Source organism: Channa argus, chromosome 8 (assembly GCF_033026475.1).
Source record: "Channa argus isolate prfri chromosome 8, Channa argus male v1.0, whole genome shotgun sequence".
Lineage (NCBI taxonomy): Eukaryota > Metazoa > Chordata > Actinopteri > Anabantiformes > Channidae > Channa > Channa argus.
This window is the reverse complement of record NC_090204.1, coordinates 6,258,315-6,285,986: the sequence shown is the minus strand read 5'-3', so window position 1 is coordinate 6,285,986 and position 27,672 is coordinate 6,258,315. Positions and strand designations below refer to the sequence as shown.

General features: G+C 39.1%; 1 protein-coding gene across 1 annotated transcript; it reads left to right on the top strand.

Annotated features, from left to right (window-relative positions):
* Positions 1-147: 147 nt before the first annotated feature.
* fam20b (FAM20B glycosaminoglycan xylosylkinase) lies at positions 148-17,078 on the top strand. Its single transcript, XM_067514620.1, has 9 exons — positions 148-371; positions 1,468-1,794; positions 1,979-2,226; positions 2,301-2,387; positions 2,485-2,594; positions 9,836-10,007; positions 11,964-12,155; positions 15,891-15,950; positions 16,042-17,078. Exons 2-9 carry the CDS (start codon positions 1,666-1,668, stop codon positions 16,271-16,273), a joined length of 1,230 nt encoding a protein of 409 aa, XP_067370721.1. The 5' UTR covers positions 148-371; positions 1,468-1,665; the 3' UTR covers positions 16,274-17,078.
* Positions 17,079-27,672: the final 10,594 nt, after the last annotated feature.

Below are 27,672 nucleotides of genomic sequence, written 5' to 3'. Positions count from 1 at the left end.
AACACTAATAGTATCAAATGTCACGGGTGAGGCGTTGTTAAAATGTGTACGCAAGTCTCGTACGTGCAGCTACATTCTGATGCCTTTAAAGCCTTCACACTGTACAGTGATGTTGATCCCTGTGCGCCACTGGCGGTGCAGCGCTGCCCCCTGCCGGCCACCGGCTGCTCTTACAGCAGCGCCGTGTTTCGGAAGTGCACTCGTCAGGCCAGAGAAGGAGTCGAAGGAAAAGGGCGGAGGAAGGGACCCACCGTGGGATTCACAAAATGACAGACCACCGTGACTTTTAGCAGCGGGATAACTGTTTTAACTCTGTAAAGCCGGACTCTCTGGAGCTACTTTGTGTCCGGTGAGCGGCAAATGGCCCAGAGGTAAGTCTGCCCTGTCGACAGCTTGTAAACACAACAGGCGACGGCTAGCTGGTGCTTTAGCTAACCCAGACAGCAAGGTGTACAGCGGCTTGCTATGTAGCTAGCTCTGTCATGATAGATGCGACCACATCGGTACACGTTTGCTCCCCTGATAAGGCAAATATCGCCGGAATAAATATTGCAGAAAGCGTCCGAGTGAGGCCGCCAGCGGGAGGTTTCAGGTGGTGTTGGTCAGTGCTGGACCGACGTTTTCTCACTGGTGCAAAAAAAAAAAAAAAAGAAAAATCAGCAACATCATGAAAGACCGATTGTGTGGAGAAAGTGTTCGCCTGCGTGGCCAAACCCGTGTAGGCTGAGCTGTTCTAACACCAGCTGAACCCTTATTTCTAATGTTCCATCTGACATTATTCATGTCATTTTTTTTTTAGCTTGGTGTCGGTAATACGAGTTTTGATGAGCTTAACGTCACGCTAACGACCTTTAACCGCCGTTATCTCTCATCTAATGTTAAACGTGGCAGGTTTATTGTTTTAGTACCTTGATGACAAGATACAAATCAGTCATGCAACGCGGCAAATCCCCGTGTTCCTGCCCACTTTGTAAATATGTGTAAGTTTAGCCGGCAGGTGAATTCGTCGCCTCATCCCCCCCCCCTCGCTGCACCACATCAGGAACAGATGCACATCAGCTTCTCGGTGGAAACAGACAGGGTCGATAAATGGAGTTCTCTATTTACCCACATCCATTGTTGGACGGGGAGTAAAACAAGCAAATTCGCGTACTGTAAATGTGGCCCCAACGTGTAGCTGCACATACAGTGACGGGCCTGTTCATCATATAACAGCAAAAACTTTGCACACAGTACAACCTTTGTAGTGTGGCACACACACCTATATATACGCTGAGCAGACTTTCACATTCTGATGCTGCACTACTGGGTCACAGTCAGCCCTGAGGGAAATGAGCGATGGGCAGCAAATCAATCAGTCTGCCCCTCCATACATACACACACACACATATTATTGGCAATACATTTTTTTAAAATGTATTTCTCTGTTGCTTCTCTTTTTTCTTCTTTTAATTCTCTCCTTTTCAGCTGATGGTGAAGGTGAGGGTTTGTTTGGTCAGCTTTTCGATCTGAGGAAGAGGAAATAAACCTTCAGAAGAGTTGGTCTGACAAGGCAGACGGGTGGGCGTGTGACGTGGAGTTGCAGGGGCCATGCGTCAGGGGTGAGGGGGCATTCGCCTAGGGGGGAAACGCACAGCATCAGGTGAGGAGGGGGTCGGTGTGGAGATGAAGCTCAAACAGCGCATGGTGGTGCTGTGTGCAGTGCTCCTCCTTCTGGGCCTGGCCAAGATCTTTCTGTTGGATGGAGGTGAAGGATCTGCAGCCAGCCGAAGGGACCTCAGGGCATTTCGCAAGGTCAGGTGCTGGTTAAATATCTGTTTTGAGTTTTGATTAAAATTATATTTAGTTCTGTCACTGGGAAGTTGAACAACCAAGGATATACAATACTCGCGTCATGTGTGTTTTAAAATCGTAATCAAAAATGAAAATTTACACAGTTTCTCTGTACACACTGTAATTACTACCCCTGTCTAAACAGATGGAAGCCAGCCTTTCTCTGTCCCGTGGAGCTCGCCTCACCCACACCCTCCAGTCTCCATGGGAGATAGCGAGCCAGTGGGTAGGTCCGAGAGAGGTGTACCCCGAGGAGACTCCAGAGCTAGCTGCTGTGCTCACTTCCCTGAGCGCAGCCAGGATAGAACGAGCAGATGTTGGATATAAAGGCACACAACTCAAAGCCCTGCTGGTGCTGGATGGGGGACAGAAAGTGGTCTTCAAGCCCAAAAGGTCAGATGAGTTTCAGTGAGGTTGTGATATATGCATTAGAGATTTTTTTCTTATTTTTCTCCACTGTTACTCAGATATTCCAGGGAATACATTGTTGAAGGTGAGCCTTATGCTGGCTATGACAGACACAATGCGGAGGTTGCTGCTTTTCACCTGGACAGGTGTGTAGTAGTTTGTTCTTACAGCCCCTCTGACTCGTCAGTGGAGCATAGCTATAATCTTTTAGTATTATCTCCATTCACTCCGTCCCCTCCACAGGATCTTCGGGTTCAGGAGGGCACCTCTTGTAGTGGGGCGATACATCAACCTGCGAACAGAGATCAAGCCTGTGGCCACAGACCAGCTGCTGAGCACCTTCCTCATGCAGGGTGAGTTTCCGTTAACTCTCTTCTTCTCCCACACTTCTTAAATAACCCTTTTAGAAAAAGAGTTTTCAGATATCCCAGACTGAGAGTTGGGGGTTATTGTATGAATGATTTCACTTTTGTTTGACTCACCCGTCCACTTTCTTTCTCAGTCTCTGATTTCACTTTTCACTTTCTATTGATCACGTTCCTTCTCTGTCTCGCTTACCCTGTCTCGCTTTTATTTTTTTTAAATCTGTATGATTAGGTCAAAATTTTTCCACCAGGAACACCACTATAGATAAGTGGATGAGATGAATAAGAGAGATGTATAAAAAGCATTCATGATCCTTCTCATAGCAAAGATAGACAGGGTGAAGCAGCCTACACTCAGGTCAAGTGAAACAGGAGAGATGAATGAACATCCGAAAACATCAGGCACATCTTAAAATCTTTTGCCCCCCAGATACAGAGGTGTAATAAATAACACTTTTGTGAAAGAGAAACTCAGCAGTTTCTAACGTAAAGGACAGTTTCTCAGTGATGTGGAGTGAAAATGTTTAATTCAAGGTTTATGCAGCTTTTAGATTTTGTCTTTTAGTCTCAGACTAGCAGATATTTTTCACAAAGGTCGTGACGTGTAGCCGAAACTAAGAACTTGTGTCTTTTTATGGCGTTTTGACTGAGAAGCATAAACAATAATAATGATCGTATTGGGCTTTTTAGATAGACAGACAGGTATGTCATCAGCTAATAAGCTTAGTTTCTTTCTCTGCTTCCACTCTTTAGTTCTTGATCACTTAATTGTACCAGACTGTCATGGTTCCGAGTTGATTTGTAATAGAGCTGGGGGCTGATTATATAATGTTTATATTCCCTAGATTATTTCATTTAATGACTTCTATTGTAGTTATCAAATTACAATAAATCAGAATGCTTAAAAAACTATTATCAAGCAGAATCGTTTTACATTACTGAGATTAGTCAGAGGGATGAACCTTTGACTCAGACTCAAACAATGATGGGATGCTCCCACCACACCTTTCCACATTAAGACACTTGGTGCAAATATCTATAAAAAATGTGAAACATGTTGCATCCTGTACCTTAAATGTCATAAATATTGTCATCACAAGGATGTCAAAACATTTCTGAAACTCTTATACTGCTCTGATAGGAATCTGTGTGAGCCTGAAGACTTATTTGGTTTCAGCCCATTTTTTTCCTCCTTGTTATTGCAAAGACTAATGTGTTGTAAAAGCATGTTAATGACTTGAAATGATTCACTTTTTCCATCATCATATACCAGTGATTTGAGAAAAACAGTTTTTTTTTAATTATGTTGAAAAGGTTTAATTTTTGGAATTGGTACTGAAATATCATGATTCTTTAATTGGTTTCAATCAGTTTTTCTCCATTTTCTAGCATTTTTCTGTTCTAACAGCAGAAGTTTGAGAAATGTGAAATGTTTAAGAAGTTTATATTAACTTAGTTAACTTAGTTAAGAAGTTATTATTAAGAAGTTATTTTAGCCCTCATTCCTCCCTCGATGGTAAAACACCCTGTATTTCCTTTGTTAGTTGTCTGCCCATCTATTTTATTTAAGATACAGTCAAGTAAAGTTGACAGTGATTTGAAAGGTTCAAAGTTCCTTTGTGGAAACATAAAAAAGAATGAGCATGTTAAGTGTTGAGAAGAACTTTGTGTAATTTCTAGTTGTAGTTGGATTAATCTATGTCCAAAGTACCAATTTGTGGAGTTCTGTCATTACTGTTCATTTTGTGTTTTTAAAGTGGTGCTGAAATCCCCTCTACAGATCACCATACTCTGTGTTTCTGTTTTTTATTTCATGTGGTACATTTTCATAATGATGTTTCCTGAAATCAAAATGGCGAGCCCTTAGTTATCTTTCAAGTTCTGGAATAAACATACAGTACATATACTGTAAATATATATGTATATCCCTCCCACTTAAACTTATGTATTTTTCTGTGAAGTGTGTCATTCCTAGAAGTAATTCTGTATGTAGTTTATTCTTTATACTTTAGGATTTTACTAAAGCTACACTTTAAGAGTATTTAAGTCCTATTGTCTAGTAAATCCCAGTGTATTCTCAGTGTAAGATAAAAAAAAATCCTTTTCTGCTATCAACAGAACAGTATTTCACATCTAACACACAAACCCTGCTGCCAAGTTCGTAACTTTGCACTTACTTTTCTGTCAAGACTTTAACAAATCTTGACCGTGACAAGTTGCAGATTTTTGGGCTTGTTTTCGCTTATTTAAGGCATATTATTTCTCACTCCATACCTATCTAATAAAGTGAAATTGCAAAGTTGAAGCTCTGTTGCATGATCCATTACTTGGCCAGTTTGTTATGTGCCACTTCTCTAGTTTTAACATCAGGAAGATGAAGGACAGAGGTTTTTCCTCACCTCTGTCTCCCAAAGCAACAGGTATGCTGACTTACACCAGTCAAATTTAGAATACAGATGTTTTTATTTGACATTGATAGACAGCTGAGAGCTACACAGCACATTTCCAAATTAAGAGAAAAGAGATGAATGTTTAACATAAGCAGCTTAAAGCTTTTATATCTGCAGTAAATTTATTTATCTAAATGCTTTTCACAACCAACATGTAATCTGTAGTTAAATCATGTTGTGATCAGAATATTTTAAGTTTTGTGTTGTAAAGTCAGCAATGAGGAGAATGTTTTTTTTGATGATGCTGTTACCTCATGTTACAATCTATTAAACTTTATTTGTCATTATGTTAAAAATGATATAGGGTTGCTTTGAGCATAGAGGTAGCTGCGGAGAATAGCGTGTACTGCAGACAGTGTTTCGTTTGTTACATTTTGTTATTACAGATGGGTGGACAAAATAACACATGCAAGAAAGGATAAGTACATCACTTCCTTATCTGTCATGCCTGCAGTAATATTGACTGCAAGTAAAATGTGAAACACTTACTTTACAGGGCAGACAATGAATTATTCTGCTGCTATGGCACCACCGCATTAGAGGACGTTCCTGCTGTTTTTAGACTGGCTTACTTTAGGCTTGTTTTTGTGGACCTGCTTGCTTGTTTCCCCAGTGAGATTTGGCACCACTGAACACAGAGGGATATGAGTTACAGTGACTTCCAAAGTTAGGTTTATTGTTCTCCTAAGTTCCCCTTGTTCCCTCTATGATCAAGTTAACAATGGCCTTAAGTGTAAATCATCTTAAATCTCTCCTTGCCTGTACATTTTTTAGGGACTAGAGACTATAATGTGAATTCTCTGTTGTCGTGATATGAGGAAAATCTTCAATATCTCCTATGAATCAAATAAAAAAACGCCAAAAAAATAAAATTTGCGCTGACCTTAACCAATGGGTGAAGTTTAAAAACAATGAGTAACAAAATGAATCACTGTCACTCACTGATCTTCTGTGCTCCAGGTACAGCTGGTAGAGGAAGGGGACTAGTTCTAGGGAGCTGTGGTCTACACCTGAACCTACTGAGTTTTAAAATACTATGTGGCAGTTTATATATACAACCACTTATTGTTTTCTATATTAGCCAACAAGCTTACATGCTTTACTAATGTCGATGGGGAATTTGTTGTGGACAGGCTGCTACATTTAAGGTGCTCGGGGGTTCAGTGTCTCTGGACAAGACACTGAACCTGTGATCCATTGACAACTGCCTGACCAATTGATCCACAGCTGACCATGACATACAGAAACTGTAAATTGGAGAGCGTGTGGAAAGCTACATTGCCATTTTTCTACCATTGCTTGTTTAATGTGTGTTTTAACATACTGCTAGTATTGTTTTTTTTTTTTACAAGCATAGACATTGTGAACCCCACTTATGTCTCATCTTTTGTGTGCTCTCAACCTTTGTGCAGCTTCTTTAGAGTTTGATCTCTGTGTGTGTGTAGATATGGATCATGGTGCTCCAGGGGATCCACACTTTTTTCTTTCAGCTCCTTCTTGATATTGTTTCCACCCTGTGTTTCTGTGTATATTTTTCCTGTGGAAAGGGAACTAAACTGAATCTGTTTTCAACCAAAGAACATGAAATAGAGTGTTGTTAACACACAGGGTGAATGTGAGTGACAAATACTTGCTTCACTAGATATGCACCTCTAGTCTTCAGCCAACTGCCAACTTTCCCTCATTATAGAGTAATGGTAGAGAGGAGGTCAGGGATGAAATAGAGCCAAGGTCAGTTGTAGGGTTGGGGGGGCCTGGTGGCTCAGTGGTAGAGCATTGGGTCGGGATGCAGAAGACCACAGGTTCCAATCCCACTCCACCAGGTGTGGCTCCACCCAGCCACCAAGGGCAACCTTGGTGCCATGCCTGAGCCCGGACAAAAATGGGAGGTTGCGACAGAAAGGGCATCCAGGATAAAAAGCCATGACAAATCAGCGGGCGGAACGTGTTCCGCTGATGACGAAACAAGCCGAAGGCAGTCTATCTTTTGTCAGTTGTAGGGTTGCACAGTATTAAAAATAAACTACATTGCCAAATTCTGTTTTATATATTGGGATATGAATATAGGAATTTTCATTAAATTACTTGAATAGCTAAGTTTGGAAGGGTCTAATCATTCTAAAGTGATTTGGATAATGTTTGTAGATGACACAACACAACTTATCTATGCTCTGGTCGGTCCATGAATGCCTCACTAAGAAAGTGGGATGAGGGAGAGCACTGGCTTCTCCTCTGAAGTTTTATTGGTGGAGGCAATAAAGTAATTTAACACTCTGGTCAACTCATTGTTAAAGTACTGTTGACAAAGTAACTGTTTTTGGATGACATTTTCTTTTTCTTGCATATAGCATCATTAACCTGCCTCACTTTATACCGCACTGCCCTGGGATGCGAATGTTGCACATGCACACATCACCAAGATGATGCTGAAATGATACTATAGTGCAGCAAACAATACTCTACAAACAAAAAGCTTTGCATCATGTTTATTCACATATTATGCATTAGTAGTCCACGAGATCTTAAAACACACAGATACTGGGCTCAGCTAATTTTTTAGCGACTTTCCATTTCTTAAACAAACAGTAAATATAAGTGGTTGAAAAAGTGAATTGGTAATTTTATGTTAGTCCAAAATTCTAAAATTAAGGAGTATTTGCAATTTTTTTATGTCTTACATCATAGTAAAATGTGTGTTTTGGACTGTTTTGTCAGGGAAAACAAGGTTCTTGGTTACACCATTTGGGCAAGATAACTGCAATGAACATTGGGCAAGATAACTGCAATGAACATTGTTTGTTATTTAGCTGATGTTTGTATCCTGTGAAAGCTAATAATAACCATTGTGGTCACAAAAATGAGGCTTGGCTTCATAAGCTGTATGTTTGGTGTGACCTGAAACCACATCTCTGTGTCGTCAGTAGTAAGTGTTTGCCTTTTTTCTATAGTAAGATTCAAATTAATGTGGTGACGATACTTGGGGTAGTAATTAAGTTATTACTAATGTTGGTGTTAAGTTTTGTGTATCTTTGAGTGACTGTTAAAGTCAAAATGTGACCACTTCTCATCTTTGCCGCCATGCTGTCATAATTGTGCTGCATTGTGGTTTTTTTCTAATCACAGTGCACAGTGTTCTGTAAGTTAGGTTGTGTTTACGTTGTGATTTACAGCATATAAGATTAACATGAGTAATCTCTGTAATGGCCTTTGTCACTGTGGGTTACAGCAGGTGGACAGAATCCCACTCCCACTAACACAGCAGTGTAAGCAGTGATACAGATATGCCATTTACTTCTCAACAGTGATATTTAATAAAGAACAACTTGAAAGGGTTGATTCACCCCAATTACAGCAGACATTTTTGTTTTAGTTGTAAGATTTTATTTTGAAATAGTCATGCTGGATTATTCACATACCTCATCATCATTTTTCACCCTCATAGTGCTTGTTACTATTAAAGTAGTGCTAGTGAAAACTGACAGTTTTTTTTTGTCCAATATATTTTAAAATTATGGTGGTGAGCTTTTTTAAAATATATATTAGTCAATATTAATAATGATTTTGATTTTGTCTTAATAATCAATAAACCTGTTTGTGGTTTTCACCGATTATTGGTTGAGATTTAATTCATGTTTGATCTCTTGTAAACCATTTCCAAATTACTGAGGAAGGCTTTTTTATTTAGAATTAACTCTTCCTTACACTTTTCTGGCACCACCTGGCAGTGTGGGATTGAACCTGCGGCCTTCTGTATACCAGCCCAATGCTCTACCACTGAGCCACCAAGCCCCCAATTTCACTCTTTATGAAATATTTACATACCAGCACTACAACCTCAGTAATGATTATTATTTTGTCTCTCAGTCACTCTAAGGGAAATGTGAACCTTTGTTGTTACAAAAGTTATTTGTATGTGATATTTATTGTCAAACTGATACTATGTTCTTTAGTGTTTTCTAGTTACTGCATTATAACAGCTCATAAGGAACCTGAATGGAGTTTCATACTGTAAAGATAGCTCAGGAAAACAGGTTTTATTGTGACAAACATGTCTTGACAAATGACAAAAACTAGCCCAGGACCAACTCACAGCTAAGATCACAATAAGTCAGGTCTGGTGGAATACCTGACACACACCAAGACCTCAAGCACAGAACATATCTATTCATAAGAAAAAAAACAAAACCTGTAATAGAACTAATTTAGAACTACAACACTAGAAATTAAATATTACAGCAAACGGTAACAGCATCCTTTTCATTAAAGAAAGCAAATGAGTGTTTTGCCGGCATATATGATGCAGAAACCTTCAGATTAGCTGGCTGTGCCTCTTGCAATTTTAGATAGCAGATATCTCAGTGCTGATTTTTTATTTTATTTTTGTTAAATAGCCATTTTATTTGCTATGCAAATAATTTTGGAGAAAAAACTGACCAGGAACAAAATAGGCTTTTTTTTGGTTATTACGTCTTATCAAGTTAAATGTTTGTTAATTAATTTGTAATGTGTCAGGAATATCAGCTTCCTGTCTGAAAATGTAATAAGTCACTACACCAGGAAGCACAGATGGACAAAGAGGTTTTTTTTCAGTGAGCTATATTCTGATGTGCGTGTGCGCGCGCGTGTGTATGTGTGTACATTTAGGTAAGGCTAATGCGGCTAATGTCAGTGCTGGAAAGGCAAAGTGTGTGCTATACAGGAAAAACATCTCTCTGTTCACATTTTTTCACTCTTTTCACACCTCTGTCGATCTCTCGTTCTGTCTTTCTCTCTCTTTAGGTAATAATACATGTTTCTATGGAAAGTGTTATTACTGTCGCGAGAGCGAACCTGCTTGTGCAGAGGGAGAGGTAATGGAGGGATCATTAACCCTTTGGCTGCCAGATGTCTGGCCGTTGCAGAAACACAGACACCCCTGGGGACGCACCTACAGAGAGGGGAAACTGGCCAGGTGGGTGTTGAGTGATTGCCTGGAAAGAATCTTTATAGTTATCAGTTTATAAGGTCAGGGAACATCTTTCACTCAACTGAATGATTGTGTTCGGTGAGTCTAGAAAGGAAATGGAAAAGTTGTTTCGTCAACAGCCCCTCCATAATGGCGGCATTTTAGGTCTGTGGTTGTAAAAACTATGTTCTGGACTTTCCTAATATCAAAAATTACGACACTCCACCTACTACTTTGTTCTTTTTTGAGTGGTTGAAAAGGATGGGGAAGTGAGGGGCGTGGGCAATACTATGATCACATATCTAACCACTTGATTCATGTTCTATCTTAAATTGAAAGGGGTGGGGGTGGGGGTGTATTATTTTTTTGTAACTTGAATGTTTTTTTAATTATTAGTATTTCTAAAGTTTCTTAAAATTTTAATTTACTCAGAAAAAATTTGTTCAGGCAGTTCAACTTTTTCAAGTTTGTTCTTTTCTTTATAATTCGTACAAAAATATTGTGTTATTGGCACAAAATGTACTGGAAATGAAAAGGAAAGCACAGGCCTATAAAATAATATCATATACCAATTACTTTGAACTCTTCTTCTTCTTTTCCTTTGGGCTGTTCCCTTTCAGGGGTCGCCACAGCGAATCATGTGCCTCCATCTAACCCTGTCCTCTGCATCCTCTTCTCTCACACCAACTAACTTCATGTCCTCTCTCACTACATCCATAAATCTCCTCTTTAGTCTCCTCAATCTGGCCTCTCTGACTTTATGTCCGAAACATTTAACATGAGCTCTGATGTCCTCATTCCTGATCCTGTCCATCCTCGTCACTCCTAAAGAGAACCTCAACATCTTAAGCTCTGCTACCTCCAGCTCGGCCTCGTGTCTTTTCTTCAGTGCCACTGTCTCTAAGCCGAACAACATCGCTGGTCTCACCACAGTCTTGAACACCTTTCCTTTCATTCTTGCTGATACTCTTTTGTCACACAACACACCTGACATTTTTCTCCACCCGTTCCAACCTGCCTGCCCTCACCTCTTCACCTCTTTTCCACATTTTCCGTTGTTCTGAACCGTTGACCCTAAGTACTTAAAGTCCTGCACCTTCTTCACCTCTGCTCCCTGTAACCTCACTGTTCCCCCTGTGTCCCTCTCATTCCCACACATGTATTCTGTCTTGCTGCGGCTAAGCTTCATTCCTCTGTTTTCCATAGCAGACCTCCACCTCTCTAGATTTTCCTCCACCTGCTCCCTGCTCTCACTACAAATCACAATTTCATCTGCAAACATCATAGTCCAAATAACTTTGAACTCTTGCCAACCTTAATTTTTTTTTTTTTTAACAAAACTATGCCATCAAATACAGTATTATTTTGTCAGTATTTGAGTATCTTAAAAGTGTGATGGCTAAACTATGAAGTTATAATTATGAACCAAATATTAATTTACCTTCATTTCCCTAATTGAATTAGCAGAGCAGGATTTCTGCAGTTGTTGATCACATTATGTTGAGACAAACATCGGCTCACAAGCTTGTGATCAGTGTTGTCGTTCAATCAGCGTTGTGTTTTCAAGTCAATATCAGAGCATTTACATTCACTCAATTAGAACCTATGAAACGTTACGCAAAAGCTAAATTTTCATAAAAACTGAGGGGTGCATTTAAACATAATTTCACTTCCAGCTTCTCATTGCTGAGCACAGTGGACCTGCTGAGTTTTAGGTTAAATATTTTAAACACCAGAAGTGTAACTTCAAAATTTTGCTCAAAATTTTTACTTGAATTGATTTGATCTCTATGGAGTTGTACTGTCGGTTAAAGGTGAAACAAGTACTAAAAGTGAAGAGTCCACCTAAAAAGATACCCCCCCAAAAACAATCATCAAATTACGTTGAATACATTTTTTACCAGACACCATCTGCATAGTATATTGTGAGTGAATTGGCATATGTGTGTGCTAATTATCCAGGTGGGAGTATGATGAGAGCTACTGTGAGGCGGTGAAGAAAATGCCTCCGTATGATGCAGGACCAAGGCTTTTGGATGTCATCGATACTGCCATATTTGACTATCTTATTGGTAACGCTGATCGACACCACTATGAGAGTTTCCAGGATGATGGCGGAGCAAGTATGCTCATCCTGCTGGACAATGCCAAGAGGTGAGCAGAATTTTCAGTGGCGCTTAGGATTTTCTTTTTTTCTTTTGCCTAAACATAACCTAAAACGTGATCCGATTTTCACACCTTTCAAAAACAATATAAAAAGAAACCAAAAAAATAAATGAGGCAAAAACAAATAAACGTAATCATTGATTTATGGTACAAAATTATCCAATTTTGTATGTGTGTGTGACAGAAGTATGCGTGTGTCTTTACCAACTTTAGTGTGGATCTTTTTTGCTGCGTTAAGTTTCCCTAAATGTTTCTGGTCTTGTAACTGTTTATCAGAGCTGCACATGAGCTGGGAGAGATTTTTAGCCCGTCTCTCCTAAAGAAGAGCTTCAGCTCAGGGATGTACATTGCCTTCCTTCCATGAACTACATACTAAATTTCCTTCCACGACATTTCTGTAGGAGAAAAATCAGGGGTTTGACGCTGCTATTCCTCACATTATTGCAGTTCCACTGTTTTAACCAATCCTTGGTAAACAATGTTTAGGGTACATGCTCCAGTTTCTCTTGACCTTTAGTTTATTGATGATAACTTAATATTTCCGTGTAGAGTTGTGGTTGCACACCTCAGAAATCATAGCTACATCAAAAATAGTATAGAGGATTCATTTCCTAGATGCTACCCTGATGGACCCTTGTGACCTCCCAGCTTGTTACACACATTGGTCGATCACTCTCGGGTTAGAGAGGGTTCTCCATTGGTACACGATCTGCCTGGCAGTCAACTGGTGGAGTAAAAGCCGTAAGTCTTTGTGATTCTTTTCAGCCTTCAGAAATCTCCTCTGTTCATACCATGACACACGTTATAAAACAGACTGGGATAGTGAAGAACTCTAGTTCCCTTGATCTGGTTTTAAGGCTTGCATGAAAATCAGATCAGGTTTAAGTTCATATTTCTGCAGAAATTCCACTAGATTAAAACAAACCACATACCAATGTGCATTGTACATACACATTTTCATTCACATCATAGCAATATTAGCCAAACATGAAGATGAATAAAGACTTCTCTGAAAAGGATGCTTTACATTTTTTAAATGTTGCAAATTTCATTAAACCGTTATCAGTTTGAGTAAAATCTCAAGTTTGCTAATGTGAGTTTGTTATACCCACAGCAATAAAATGAATCTGTAACGAGGACTTACTGGAATTTTCTGTACTTTATTCAACCCACATGTTTTAGCACATCCAACACCAAAGCCTGATGACTTTGTAGGATTTTCACTTTATATTTTTTTGCTAATTTGTATTTTCATTTTCAGTTGCAGCTTGTTGTGGCATTTTCCAGCATGACAATGTTTTGATCAAATGAAGTTATTTCCTTAAATTACTTTATAGCTGACTCATGGTATACAACCACTTCCATGAAGTGGGGAGATAGTGCCGTTAACCCTTCTTTTAAGTTTTGATTTTGCTTATAAAAACCCAGTGATGGAAAGTTTTCTGTCTGTTTGTATACAGTAGTTCGACAGGATGAGGTTTAGACTGGTAAATCATTAAAGTAATGATCAAATGGTTTTTATCAAGCACTTTAACGGAAAAAATAATATTCTACAGTAGTCATTACGTTTGTATTATTAGTTTTTGTTTTTTTCCCCCTAATGTCTTGGCACAAATAAAGGATCTCTTTCTATGAAACTTGCAGGCCGAAGCAGATTTTTGCTCACTGTTTTTGAGAGTTGAGTCATTTCCTAACCAGCACCAACATTTCTGCTAGTCAGTTGGTCTCTTGTACAAACCACTCATATAAACAGATTTTCTCTTAACTGGTGCCTATTAACAATTAAAGGATTTATTACATTCAAATATTTCCTCGTACTTCAGATTTTCTCTTAGCCATTAATGAAATTCACTCTTTGAACTAAGATTCAGATTTAATTAAATATACCGGCTGTATATACTTGATGGAAAAAATATCACTTTGTTCATCATATCATCGTTATGGCTGCCAATTCACTGAGAGGTATTTTTAATTTTAGTGATTTTTGTGGTCATATTTCATAATAGCAGCTTCCATATTTCTCTACTGTAGTTGCAATTCTCTCCCTCCATTAGTTACAGTCTGGGTTTTCCATGCGTGCCACTGTTCAGTATCATCTTCTGTTATAACTCCCAACCATTTTCAAAAACTTCAGAGATTGTCAATCCCTAAAACCAACACTTCACTTCACTGTGTTTTAGTTTCAAATTTCATGAAGCCTGAAGAATTTCTTATTTATTTCTGGCTCAGTAAAGCTCGGCTCTAATGACTAGTCATGACTGACAGATTTGGCCAAATGTTAACATTTTCTAGTTTTGAGTTTTGAGAATTCTACACCGACACTATGAAATGAGTTGTATTTCTATTCTGGATTTCTGACAGCAGACTTGAAGCTCAGCTGTGTGAAATTCTTTTCAGTCTCAAATGCCATTTTTGTAAATGAAAGTGTGACAAGCAATGCAGAACAAGCAGCCATTTAGGGCCATTGATTAATTTAATGATTAAATCTCATGGAGATGCAGCTCGTCAGTCTGAACCTGGTGATTTACAATGGGTTTGTGAAGTTAAGGAGAGTGAATAAAAGTTATTGACGCTAACGTGGAAGCACTCGTTTGAGCCTCGAGACTCACACAGAAAAAAAGGATAATGTAGGACAAGAACTGTATGAATCACTTGGGTTGCGTTTAGCTAAACACACCCTTGCATGACTACTGCACTCAAAAAGCCCCACAGTGCAGCGTTCCACACAGAGAGGACCCTACAGAAGAGAAGGGTTTCAAAAGGCAGGAAATATTGTATTATCTTGAGCACAATGTTTGTGTCTATATTCATCCATGTTAATACGATAAAACAAGGGTTGCTTTTTCTTGCCTCTAATTGTAATTTATATGAACATCTGACCATATTTTAAGATATATTTATACATGAATGCAGCTAATTCCAAAAGTTGCGTTACTGAAAGATGTTTGTCATGTGCGAACACATAAACGATTAACTATAAAATAAATCCAAATTCAAATACGGTTGGAAAAACGGTCGTGGGTTTGAGGGAAAATGTCAACGGTTTGTTTTGTCACCTGTAGCACGTCCATATCATGCAGCATGAGAATAAAAAGAAATGACAGAAAACAGTGCACACTGCAAATTTTAGAGCCAGTAATTTGCACTAGAACTGCTTAAGTTGTTGCGCGTGGAATGAGTCATTATCTGTGATTTTCAGTTTATTTCAGTACAAAAGGTTAGAACCAGTTTCACTGCAGGGACATTGTTTATAAAAAGACGGTTTCACTTAATGTTATCTAGAGAGGAGTAAAGTAATTAGATATTTCAGATTAGTTTTTTATTCTGCCCAAATTTTGATGTTGTAAACCCAAAATGCCAGTGTTTTCAGTGTGTTGATGGGTTCTGCTTGGCGCTTACACTGGATGTTTTTCAACCTTTATAATCTTGATAGGTTATCAGAGGAGCACATTCGACAACAGGGGAACAGAAACATAACAGAAATTCATGCTTGGTTTGGGTAACTGAAAGAGGAGCTCTTTCTTCTGCCTCAGTTGACTTTTCAGGGTGAAGTGTGTCACAGACATGTTGAAATGTTGTTGCAGGACCAGTACAGCGTGGCTAATACATGTGGATGGCTTTTCCTAACTTCAGTGAAAACAGGCCTTTGGCTTCAGTTGCCTTACTTATACACTTTATTTTATGTGTTTTTTTGTTTGTTTGTTTGTTTTTGTCTGTGTGTAGCTTTGGGAATGCAGCTCTGGATGAGCGAAGCATCCTTGCACCACTCTACCAATGCTGCATGTGAGTACTCCAAAAACTGCAATGTTTTAATATCTTAATTCTCAATGGTTAGATGCCAATAATTGTTTTTGACTTTTTCTGTGTCCGTCAGGGTCCGTGTTTCCACGTGGAACAGGTTAAACCTGCTGAAGGGTGGAGCTCTGAGCTCTGCAATGCGACAAGCTCTAGCGTTCGATCCTATCCACCCGGTACTGGCTGAGCCACACCTCGCAGCCCTGGACCGGCGTCTGTCTGGAGTCATAGCAACAGTTAAGCAGTGCATGGAGACCCAAGGCCCCGACAACACTTTGATAGAAGACCGAATGAATCTCCCACACCCATAGAAATGACAAGGGAGGACAAAATGACATTTCTTTAGCACATGAAAGGAGTAGACTCACCAAGCAGATCAAGCCCGGTGTTAAAGAAAGATACACAAAGTGAGCAAATGGATTGATAGGGTGGAATGAAGACTGTGTATTTCTTCCTCCCTTGTCTCTTCACTGTTTGTCACTCTGACAAGACTGGAGCAGCTCTCAAAGGTGAATTTACTAGATCAAAGTTTGGCTCCCAACTGTGTCAACAGCTATATAAATGTTCTCTCAGGACAGTGTCTGCTGTATGAACTCCTTCATCTACTACTGCTGGTTGTGATGGCACTCCTGCCTTATGCCGAACCCTCCCCTTCTCTCCAGCTTTTTCTTAGAAGTCAACTGCAGAGTTCAGAGTGATGTAGACACTCAAAAGAACTTTAGGGTGGAATAGGGGTGGGGGTGGGGGTGGGAATGAGCCACCCACATCAGCCAAGTTTCTGGCTGTTTGGAGCTTACAGTCCACAAAATGTAAAAGTCCATTCCAGCCAAAATAAAATGAAATCTTACATTTTTTTCCTTTGAACAAAATTTTACTTGGATTGGAAGGAAAAGAGAATGAACTCAGCCCTCCTACATCAGTGTGTAAATATTTAACTAAGTAGTGATATAGAATTATGAGATGAACGACGTTAAATATGTGGATTATAATATTAAAGGTGTGTGTGTAGTAGGATGAGTGCCATATCATGCTGTAAAACGGGGAAGCTACTGACAGAGACTTGAAGTAAGCGTACAGTTTGCGTGAGTTTATCTGCATTAAACTATGAACTATTTACTTGTGGTTCGCTCTCTCGTCTTTTTTTCCATTTGTTCACCACTTAAAAGCAGAAAGTCTGATTTCGGATATGCGTTGGTGCTATTGATGCTACTATGTTTGTGTCGGAAGGGACTTTCACTTTACTATAATTTTTAGTTGGTCACATTTTTATTTTAGTCAGATTTCATTTGCTGTTCATCACTAGTCATACTGGGACCTCGGTGGTTATATTTAACATTAGGTTTATAATAAGTAGATTTAGTTCTCATCTGTCCTCGACTTTCTGTAAAAGTTTTTTTAATCACCTCTCATGCCCTTCTTTCAGTATAAATAAAGACATCTTTTCATAATATTTTAATCAGAGGTGTTAGCATTCCTCTGCACTTGTTTAATTTAGCGTGGAAATTTGACCAGATATTGGTGCTGAGGAGCCAGTGCACTCTGTACATCAAAAGTAACTTTTTTTCTCTTTTTTTTTTTTCTTTTACACCGACTTTGATGATTGAGCTGTGGAGATGTTTTCAGTTGTGGTTTTCGCACCTGCAACTGAGTCACCATCTAACAGCTGAGTTCTGATCATCCAAAATCCTGCTCCACTTTCAGGGCAGTTGGCATGACATTCGCTGCAACATGTCTCAACATGATCCCGATGGTCAGGTTTTCACCTTCTGCTAATTTTAAAGCTAAACAAAGCTATAGCACCAGTTTTGCTTTTGCAGTTTCTTAAACATCATCCCTGCACCATTAGTTATCTGGGGCTTTATAAAAGGATGTGTGTAGGTTGCTGATGATTATTGTGATAACACTTCTTCCACAAACTCAAACTTTCCTCTTGTCGCGACTGCTTGCATTGTAATACACACCACTTTAAAAAGAAAAACAAAACTATCCCTCTAAATTTTATTACAGAGTGTCTTTTAACTTGACCAGGGACTGCATCTAGGTGTTGCTAGAGCACATAGTGATGGGTTTCCCCACTTGAGCATGTGGTTCTGTTACAGATCATCCTTCACCACAGGAGCTTGTCCTTATCACTTGACATTTATTCATGTTGATTGTTAACTGTGGTAGTACTGGTATCATGGTGACAAAGTGTACATGTTATTTCACTTGGTTGAGTTTTGTTGTGTTTTGTACACCCACAGTGGGGAAACATAATTGTGAAACAACGTGGCAGGTCCCCCTGTTTCCCCACATGCAGTTGTTTAGTCAGCTGCCTGCCTCGTATTGCTGTCACCTCCAGCCTCTTCCTGTGTGTTTGTGTACAACGAGCCAGATGATGTAGAACACCTGTTTCATTTAGACTAAGCAGGTGTTTTTCTTCATACGTGTACCAAAACATTGAAACTAATGGAAACCACAGCTCTTTACCATGCATGGGCTTGTCAGGTCATTTCAGGGCAAATATGAGAGTTTTGGTGTGTTTGTATAGTGTAGGGAGATATAGGAAGACTAAAAAAAAAATCAGAATAAATCATTTTCATGTTCTTCTCTAGCTGCCCTCATGATATTCAACAATTAATCATATGTATGACTTTTCCCGTTTCTGTGATCTCAGTAGAATTTCTTTCTTTTTTCTTTTGTTTCCACCAATCCCTGCCCCCTTGTAATGGAAACAAAGTCGAATAAAGTACAACACAAATTCCAGTAGAATATTATTTACTCATTACTATATACCACAGACACTAGAGGTCCCTCTAGGATTGTTTCTGCTGATACCAGCAGGTGTGAATAGTGCAGCAGCAAACAGGACTGTAAGCCCACCACTCAAAAAGACAAGCACCTCAGAAGTCCCAGCACTATCACAGGAGCATAAAAACCTGTATAACATAGTGTGCCAACCCAATACAAGTACTCTGTCAGAAGTGAGGCTTTGTCAATAAGTAATAATAATAATAAGAGATTTTATTCACAATGCACTTTACATTTCAAGCAAATCTCAAAGTGCTACAAGGAAGATGCAAAAACAGTGTAGAAATATCTACAATGACAATAATACAGCAGTATAATCTGAAAAAAGTCTGGCTAAAATATGCTTTCCCAAAAAGGAAGGTTTTCAGTCCTTTCTTAAAAGTATCCACCATCTGTGGAGCCCTAAGATGGACTGGCAGGTTGGTCCACAGACTGGGAGCAGTGTCCCCTATTGTTTTTTGGAGTTTTGTCCTGGGTGGGTGATTAGTGTGTCCAAATTCACTTCAGTGTATTGTATCACCATGGAAATTGTTGGCATTATTTGACACAAGAAAGGTGATACTATGTGTGACTTGCCAATAAACTGTCCCCAGTTGTCACAGCTTGACTCACTATGGCCAGGTTTAGCTTTATGCTTTGTCTTGTGGGCAATAACGCATAAAAACAAGCAGGAGGTCCAGAAGCTGGACAGTATTAGTTAGCAGTTAGATTGTGATTATTTGATTATTTTATATATGAATTTAATGATCCTCAAAAGAGGAAATTGACTTGGAATTAGTCTGTAGCTGAATGAGCTTCCCACCTACCACAGCTCATCCTAGAGTGGGTAGCAGGTTCATATTTCTCCTTACACCCTCTGATGAATATTATGGAACATAGCATTGACTGAACCGGACATGAGGTGGGAAGTTTGACTGGGCGCAACTTGTGTACCCGTATCTTAGCGAGTCTTTCAACCAATCAACTCTCGGTGCGCTGGTATCGCTCTTTTATTCTTTTTTTCTCTCTCTCTTTCTCTCTCTCTCTCTCTCTCTCTCTCTCTCTCTCTCCCTCTAACACACTCACACACACACACAAAGGCAACGACAACATACACTGTAGATGATGAGCACCGTGTTTCCAGTCACTCCCCTCCTTTCAACTTGCCCACACGCGTAAAAAGCCTCGCTGCGCTCCAGCCGGCGCTCAGAACGATGATGGACGGGAGGAGGATGGATGCTGAGGGAGGCCGCGTGGTGCACAGGGAGAGGCGCGCCAGGAAGCTGGCGGTGGTTGTCGCCCTGCAGAACGTGATGGTGATCGGTTGCCTGTTGATAACGCTCTACGTTTACTGGGGCGTTCAGACAGAGGTGAGTAAGCTGTCAGAATATAACACTGTAAATGTACAGGACGCTCAGACACTGTATGTTATTATGAAATATATTTCTTTAAAATAAGACATTTTTTCCATAGATTTTTGACATTTAAGCATTGGATAGCATTGGATGACATTTGAGCAAATAATGTGTTAGTCTGGACAGCACAGATAGTGGGTAAGCTAGTCTAAAAGTTACATATCCCTGCTGTGGTCTACATTTATTTAATGTACACAAAATGTCATCAAGTTTATCTCAAACGTTTATTATAAACACGTGATCATCACAACATTCTAACTGCTCTGTTTGTTTATGCACAAATGGATTCAAACCAAGCTCAGTTTATCAGTTTAAAACCAGGGTCCAGTAAATGCTTAATATTAGAAGCAGATTATTTTCTAAGACAAACATCATCAGATATTACATCCGGCCTTTTCTTCCCCTCTTTTTAATACACTGTCTGAAAACTTCCCCTTCAGTGCCACTTTGTTTCATTCATGCTGTGTTTGTGTGTGTGTGTGTGACAGAGAGAGAGCGAGAGAGAGAGAGAGCGAGAGAGAGAGAGAGAGAGCGAGAGAGAGAGCGATAGGAAGGAAGTGTCTGGGTCATGCATGCACAGGAGGCTGCATCCAGCATAAACAATAATGGAGTTTTAAAATGAGACAGTAAGAACAAGTATGGCTGTTGTTAATGTCTTAGGGAGTTTCTTCTTGGACCTTCCCTTTTATTGGAAGCAATGGTATTTGAATTCTTATTGGGTGAGTTTATCTTTAAGGGGACCATAAAAATAACTGTCCTTAAATAAGCTACTTTTACCTGTGGTTTTCAATTTTAATTTTAGAGTCATATTGAAATCCAGTAAAAGTTTGTTTTAGTATGATAAAGCGAAGATACAGATATGAGACTACCTTATGTAAAAGCCAGAAGCATGGGTGTGCAGAGGTTGTCCAGCTATCCTATGACCTTGATGACTGATAATCTACACAGATCTATCTTCACGGTTACTGTAGCACAATCATTTTAATGACTAACATTTGTTCTACATTTAGGCTGTGCTGTTTATTGCTGCAGTGCTACTCTCACTACAGCTATTAATCACCCTAGTGCGAACTTTCCCTAGTTTATGTCAGCGTGCCTATTTTCACACCATGTCACTTAACCACTGTATCAAACAAACAAGCTCTGAGCTTCCCAGAGTCAAGGGATCACAGAGCAGAGCAGAGCTGTGTGACCTTTCAAGAAACACTGAACAAAATTTCAAGAGTCAGAATCATAATGTCAGTAAAGGCCAGCCACCAACCGGGAGAGGTGGAAGGTCAATTCTCTAACGACAGTTTTGTCTCTTTTCTTAACAGCCTTCTGAAGATATCGTGCACATAAAGTTTGATGTCATTTCAGGTAAGTAGCAAAAAAGAGCTTTAGTTTCAGATCTGATTTTTATCTTTGTTTAACACTCATATTGAAAAAAAAATGAATTTTTGGTTTCACAAGCATTGTAAGTCTGTTTCTCTCTCTTTGTGCTCTTCTTCTCATGCCCCTCCTTTAACCATCCAGGTAACACAGGCAATGTGACACTGAATTTTAATAGCACCCAAAGCAAAGAAAGGATGGGTATGAGTGGCAACAAGATCGACGTCAAGTGCACTGGACCCTACATTTTGTATATGGACGTGTGTTACTCAAACACGGGCGAGGTGGACACTGGGATCCTGCAGCTGCAGGTGGAGGGGAGTACAACTCCTGCCACGTCTTTCCCCCTGCAAACCTCAGGTGAGGACTGCAGGGGGCTCCATAGTATAGTCTTCCTCAGGGCAGGTGACAAGGCCAGTGTGCACTGGTATGCCAGTGCGTACATAAAGATCAAGAGTGCATCTCTGGGCTTGAGCTATCTGCTGGGGAGTCAGTGTTACTTTTGATGTGGGCCATTAAACGCTCTCTGAAGAAAACTATATGAAGGTCCGAGTTCACTGGAATGACGAATGGAACCATGCACACGTGTTCAACTGCCACCGTGAGAACAGACACACTAAGCAGGACTCACACCAATGGCAGGACTTGTGTTGACAGACTTGTGTTTATTACCTCCACCAATGCAGCTCTGCTTCAGCTATAGTCTGACTGTCAGTACGAAACGACTGCATTTTGTGACGATAATTCACTATGATTCAAAACTTCAGAAAACACTCCCAAAATGCACATCGAGATTTCCTTAAACCCAAGCTAACACATCTAAATTTGTTTTTATGCTGGACAAATACTGCAAAACCCAAAGATATTCAGTTGATTCTTATACAGGGCCTGAAAAGCCACAAGTTGTCAGATTAAGAAAGCTCTTACTATCAACCGTTTTTGCAAAAGAGACTTTAACTCGTTATTTGTTAGATATTTTTTCCAATCACCTAATTGATTGATGTGCTGATTGTGTCGGCTATATTTTTCATTACAATAATGACACTTGACCTTTTAGAAAGTAGCTCATTGAGGTGAAAACCACATCTATAGCTGAAACTTCTTTTTAATAAGCATACCTTTTGACAAATTTAGCAACTGTTATTGCAGCAAGCTTAAAGCTACAGTATGTAACTTTTGTAACATTGTTATTTATTATAATTTAATAACAAGTAATACCTGGGCAGGGCATAGCAGAGCAGATTGAAGTTCATTCCACAAAATTGCATATTGTAGCTTTAAAGTCTATTAAACACACAAACACATGTTTTGTACTATTGAATAATATATATTTTGTCAAAGATTTAATGTAACGAAACCCTCTCTAGGCCTGTGTGCTGGCCGCTTCTTTTTGTGGGGTTTTGAAACGTCTGCACTCAGGTGCCTTCTAGTTATAGATCTAAATAATATGTCTATTATTTTGTACTTTATTTCACTTTAGTCATGTAGTACCTAATGAATGTATTTGATATTGGTGTATCTACACTGATCAGCCACAACATTAATACCGGTGGTCCTAATAATGTCATAAATGACAAGGGTCAGCATGACCACTCTGAGCAATCTGCAGCTCCACAGCCCCATACACAGCAAAATGTGATACACTGTGTGCAGAGGTGGTAGAACTACACAAACTCAATACCCAAGTAAGTACCCAAGTGCAAGTACTGACCTAAATAAATTCCACTACAAGTGCCACCTCAAATCGTTTACTCAAATACTAAACCGATTATAAGCAGATGACTATTTCAAGTACAAAATTAAAAATTCATCAATAAGAAAACAATGTAGTTTAAACAACACAGATTATGTATCTGAAGGTTGGTTGGAGCCAAGAACAAAGACGTCCAGTTGACACGATTTAACCATCAGATAACCAAACCTGGATCACTGAGAACCTTCACTGGCAACACTTATTATGGTATTAAGGTAAAACATGGACAGTAATAATAAAAAATAAGGTTCAAATGTCACTGTTGGTGAAGGGGGATCTAATTTTAACCACTGTATGTGCTGACAGGTGGTCACCATTTAATATAAAGAACATATCATATTTGATATGAAAACCACCAGGCCTTAATAATGTTGTGACTGATCAGCTTGCACTCCAATCTGATTCCACTCTCTGTGAGACATGTGGCTGCCACACCAAGAATACCAGACCAATAAAGTTCAACACAACAATGCTCTGTGGGCAGCCAGAACCCTCAACATTTTATTTTCTTATCACTAAGATGATACCAGACATTATCTGGTGTTTCTTGGGCTGGTGCTTCTAAAGAATTAAAATCCTGTCAGACAGGTTCAAATGCTGCAGTCACATTGGCACATACACAGCTCAGGGAAAAGACCAGAGAGGAGGAGAAAGATGCTTTTACCTTTTTGATTGTATCCCATAACTTTGTTATATCGTAATATGTGAACTATTTGCCACTTTTTTGTATTTAAAAAAAATATTCCTATAGTTGTAAAGCAAAAACCAAGTAATGATCAATCCATATGAGGTTTTTGTATATTTTATTAGTTAAGCTATGACATTTTCAATGAAAAAACAAGTTCTAATAATAATGGAATAATTGTTTTGCAGTATACTTTCACCTTGTACTGTACTCTTACATAATACAGAAACGTTTACCATCTGATCCAAGCTCTTAAGCAATTTTATATTCAGTGTTGCTGTTGTTTAAACTGATGGGTTTGATTGTTTTCATTTCTGATATAACATAAATAAAACATTTTGTACAAGTTGCATTTTGAAATCAAAACTTTGCATGTGAATTTTTTTAAAAATCCATTTGGAAAATGAATATACAAAGTTTGGATGCTGCGTAAATGAAAAGAAAATCATTTGAAACCTCTGTTTTAAAACTTTTTTTTTTTTGCTCATTCTGAATTTTATGCCATCAGCACGTCCTAAAAATGTTGGGACAAGGGTCTTTTTTTTCATTTGGGTAACATTAGGTTGCTGAAATAATTTCTTTGTAAATGTCATCATGGATGGAAGCATATGTTGTTTCAAACCTGTGTATATGGTTTAGCATTATTGGTGCGTATACAGGTGTTCAGGTTGCACTGCCTAACTGTCCCAGACACTGGCTTTTAAACAGATGGCTCCTATCTTCTTTATCCTGGAGGATGCAGCAGCCATGATTTGTAAAAGGATTTTCACATTTTGACTTGTCAGACCACAGGACAGTTTTCCACTTTACCTCATTGCATTATAAATGGAAACGGTGGTGTGTTCCTGGGTCTTGTTTTAACTCACTTTTATGACAAACTGTGCTCAGTGACAGTGGTTTCAGAGGCCCTCTTGTTAAGTAACCTCTGCATCTGTGAGATGTTCCACCAGACCACTTTTTAAGTATGACACAGTTATTCCATTCTTTTAATACCCCTATCACAACTTTGTAGGACATGTTACTGGCATCAATTTCAAAATGAGGATATATAGTACAATCTAATTTTCATCATCTAACACATTTTTGTACCATTTTTAAAACCAAAAAACTTCCAATGATTTTCAAAACATAAGGTTCTCTTTTAGTTAGTTTACTTAACATTACAACTTTTCTGGAAATAGAAATTGTATATCAGTGACGGTTTAAATAGTTTTAAGAAACAGCAGTCAAAGGAATGTGCAGCTTCCTTCTTTAAGCCTTGACCTTAAAATAAGCAGCTGTCTCCACCTCTTGTAATGAAACTTTAATAAAAACAAGTTTCCATTTTGCAATAAGCTTCCCATTGTTTTCAATGCTTTCTCTCTCTGCCTGTTTCCTTCTCTGGGCACTATGAGAGTCAGCAGTTTCGTCATCATTACCTGACACGTTGAGCACTGCTTAACCAAAAGTGAAACTGAACTAAGCCCCACACACTAACCTGATGTGGCACAGCTAGGTTGAGGGATCAGTCAGTTTGCGGCTGCACCACTACAAGTGCAAGGTTGAAGAACTTACTGTAAGTAGTACAGTGTAGTCAAACTTCAAGCATGTCTAAAGACATAAAGGCCCGGATGTCCTACAATTTCCTACTTCTAAATTCAGACAAAACTGAAATTATTCTATTTGGGCCTAAAAATATGAGAAATGTCTAACAATATAGTTACTTTAGATTGACTAACTTTGGCCTCCAGTGCTGCGGTGAGGAACCTTGTTATTTTTGACCAAGATTTTTCGTTTCCCGTACATATAAAAAAAATCTCTAGAAAAGCCTTCTTCCACCTACGGAACACTGCTAAAATTAGGAGCAACCTGTCTCAAAGTGACGCTGAAAAACTAGTCCATGCACGTATCACTTCTAGGTTGGACTACTGTAATTCCCTACTTTTGTTGTGTCCTAATAACTCTCTAAAATGCTGCAGCAAGAGTGCTGACTGGAATTGGCAAGAGAGATCATATTTCTCCTTTATTAGCTTCTCTCAATTGGCTTCCCATAAAATCTAGAATAGATCTAGAAGCCCCTCTTCTTTGGAACCAGCTTCCAATCCACATTCAGGGGGCAGACACCCTCTCTACTTTTAAGACAAGGGTTAAAACCTTCCACTTTGATAAAGCTCATAGTTAAAACTGCTCAGTCAACCTGAACTAGTTCATACTTAAGATTCTATAGGTTTAGAGTGTTGGGGGAATCCCACAAGTGCAATGAGCTCCTCTCCTTTTTCTTTCTATACGTTTATTTGTCACCACTGGATGCTATTAATTGTGTGTCTTCCCTCGCCCGAAGTTGTGCTTCTCCCTCCCTGTCTCCCTTACTCTGTCCCTTTCTGCAGGTGTCCTTGGCTTTGGAGCTGTGTGTTTCTAGTGTGCAGCTACTCCTCCTACCAACCTGTCCGATGTTTTGTTGTTGCTTTTTGCTGCTCTTTTCTTTTCTTTTCTCTCTTCACTTTCCACTCACCCCAAACGGTCAGGGCAGGTGGCCGCTCATCCTGAGCCTGGTTCTGGTTCCTGAGCTGGAGGTTTCTTCCGTTAAAGGGAGTTTTTCCTCTCCACTGTTGCATAGGGCTTGCTCAAGGGGGAATTGTTGGGTTGCCTCTACATACTTGTGTAGTCTGGACTTTATTATGTAAAGTGCCTTGAGATGACTTTGTTGTGAATTGGCGCTATTTAAATAAAGTTGAATTGAATTGAACTGAATTAAGGCTGCACTTTCAGACTCAGGTCCTGGTGTATTTTTGGCATAGAAAGAGTGTATCGTAACTCTCTGTGTATTTTGTTATCTGAATGTAAAAGAAGAACAAAGAATGAGTGATTTGATTGGTTCTGGTCTTGTCTAATAATAGACAAACTTCTGTCTGACATGTTTTTTCCTTGGCAGGTTTTCCAACATAAAGTATGTGGGAAATACCCTCCTTGAGACTGACAGTTTGCTGTAGGCAAATTAAATGTGCATCCTGGCATGATTTGACTACCTCAGTTTATTTGTTTTCCACACGAGGCTTTGTAAAACAAATCAAAATTACAAATGCACCAAACAACAACGGACAGATGCTGACAGATTTCGTCTTTCTGTACCATTGGCCAACTAGCTCACAAAATAAACTGAACATTGATTTATTGGGGTTTACTTTATTTATTTTTTTGGCTCTTGTTACCTCCACGTGGAACAAGAGGAATTTGTAAATGTATTTGGAAAATTCCTCCCTTGTGACTCAAGACAATGTTAGACTGCTAATTTGGTATCAGGAAAAAGCCCTGAAATCTGGAACTATTCTATACCGGACGAGTAAAACTGGTTTATTTTTGTGGAAAGTTTAATCGTAAACGGGCTGATATGTTGGCCATCTCAGTGCACAGACAGTGGTTATTGTTAAAATAGAACGTGATCTTTAGCTAAGTAAAATGTGGTTTTACTAATTTAGGGCAGTTTTTTGTTCCATTTGGTCACTTTCTACCAAAATGAATTGAGCAATATGTCAAATAAAATAATTAAATAAATTCACCCCTCCTCTCATATTGATATTGTAGCTTTAAATGACATTATAAATCTGCAACTTACGCTAGCACTAGCATGAGCCTGGAAATCAATGCACTCTGCACAGCCTCGCTCTATCTGCTCTGTTATGGTTTTCTACCACTGGCTTAGCTCCAACACTCCTCTTTGCAAATCCTGTGATGCATCAG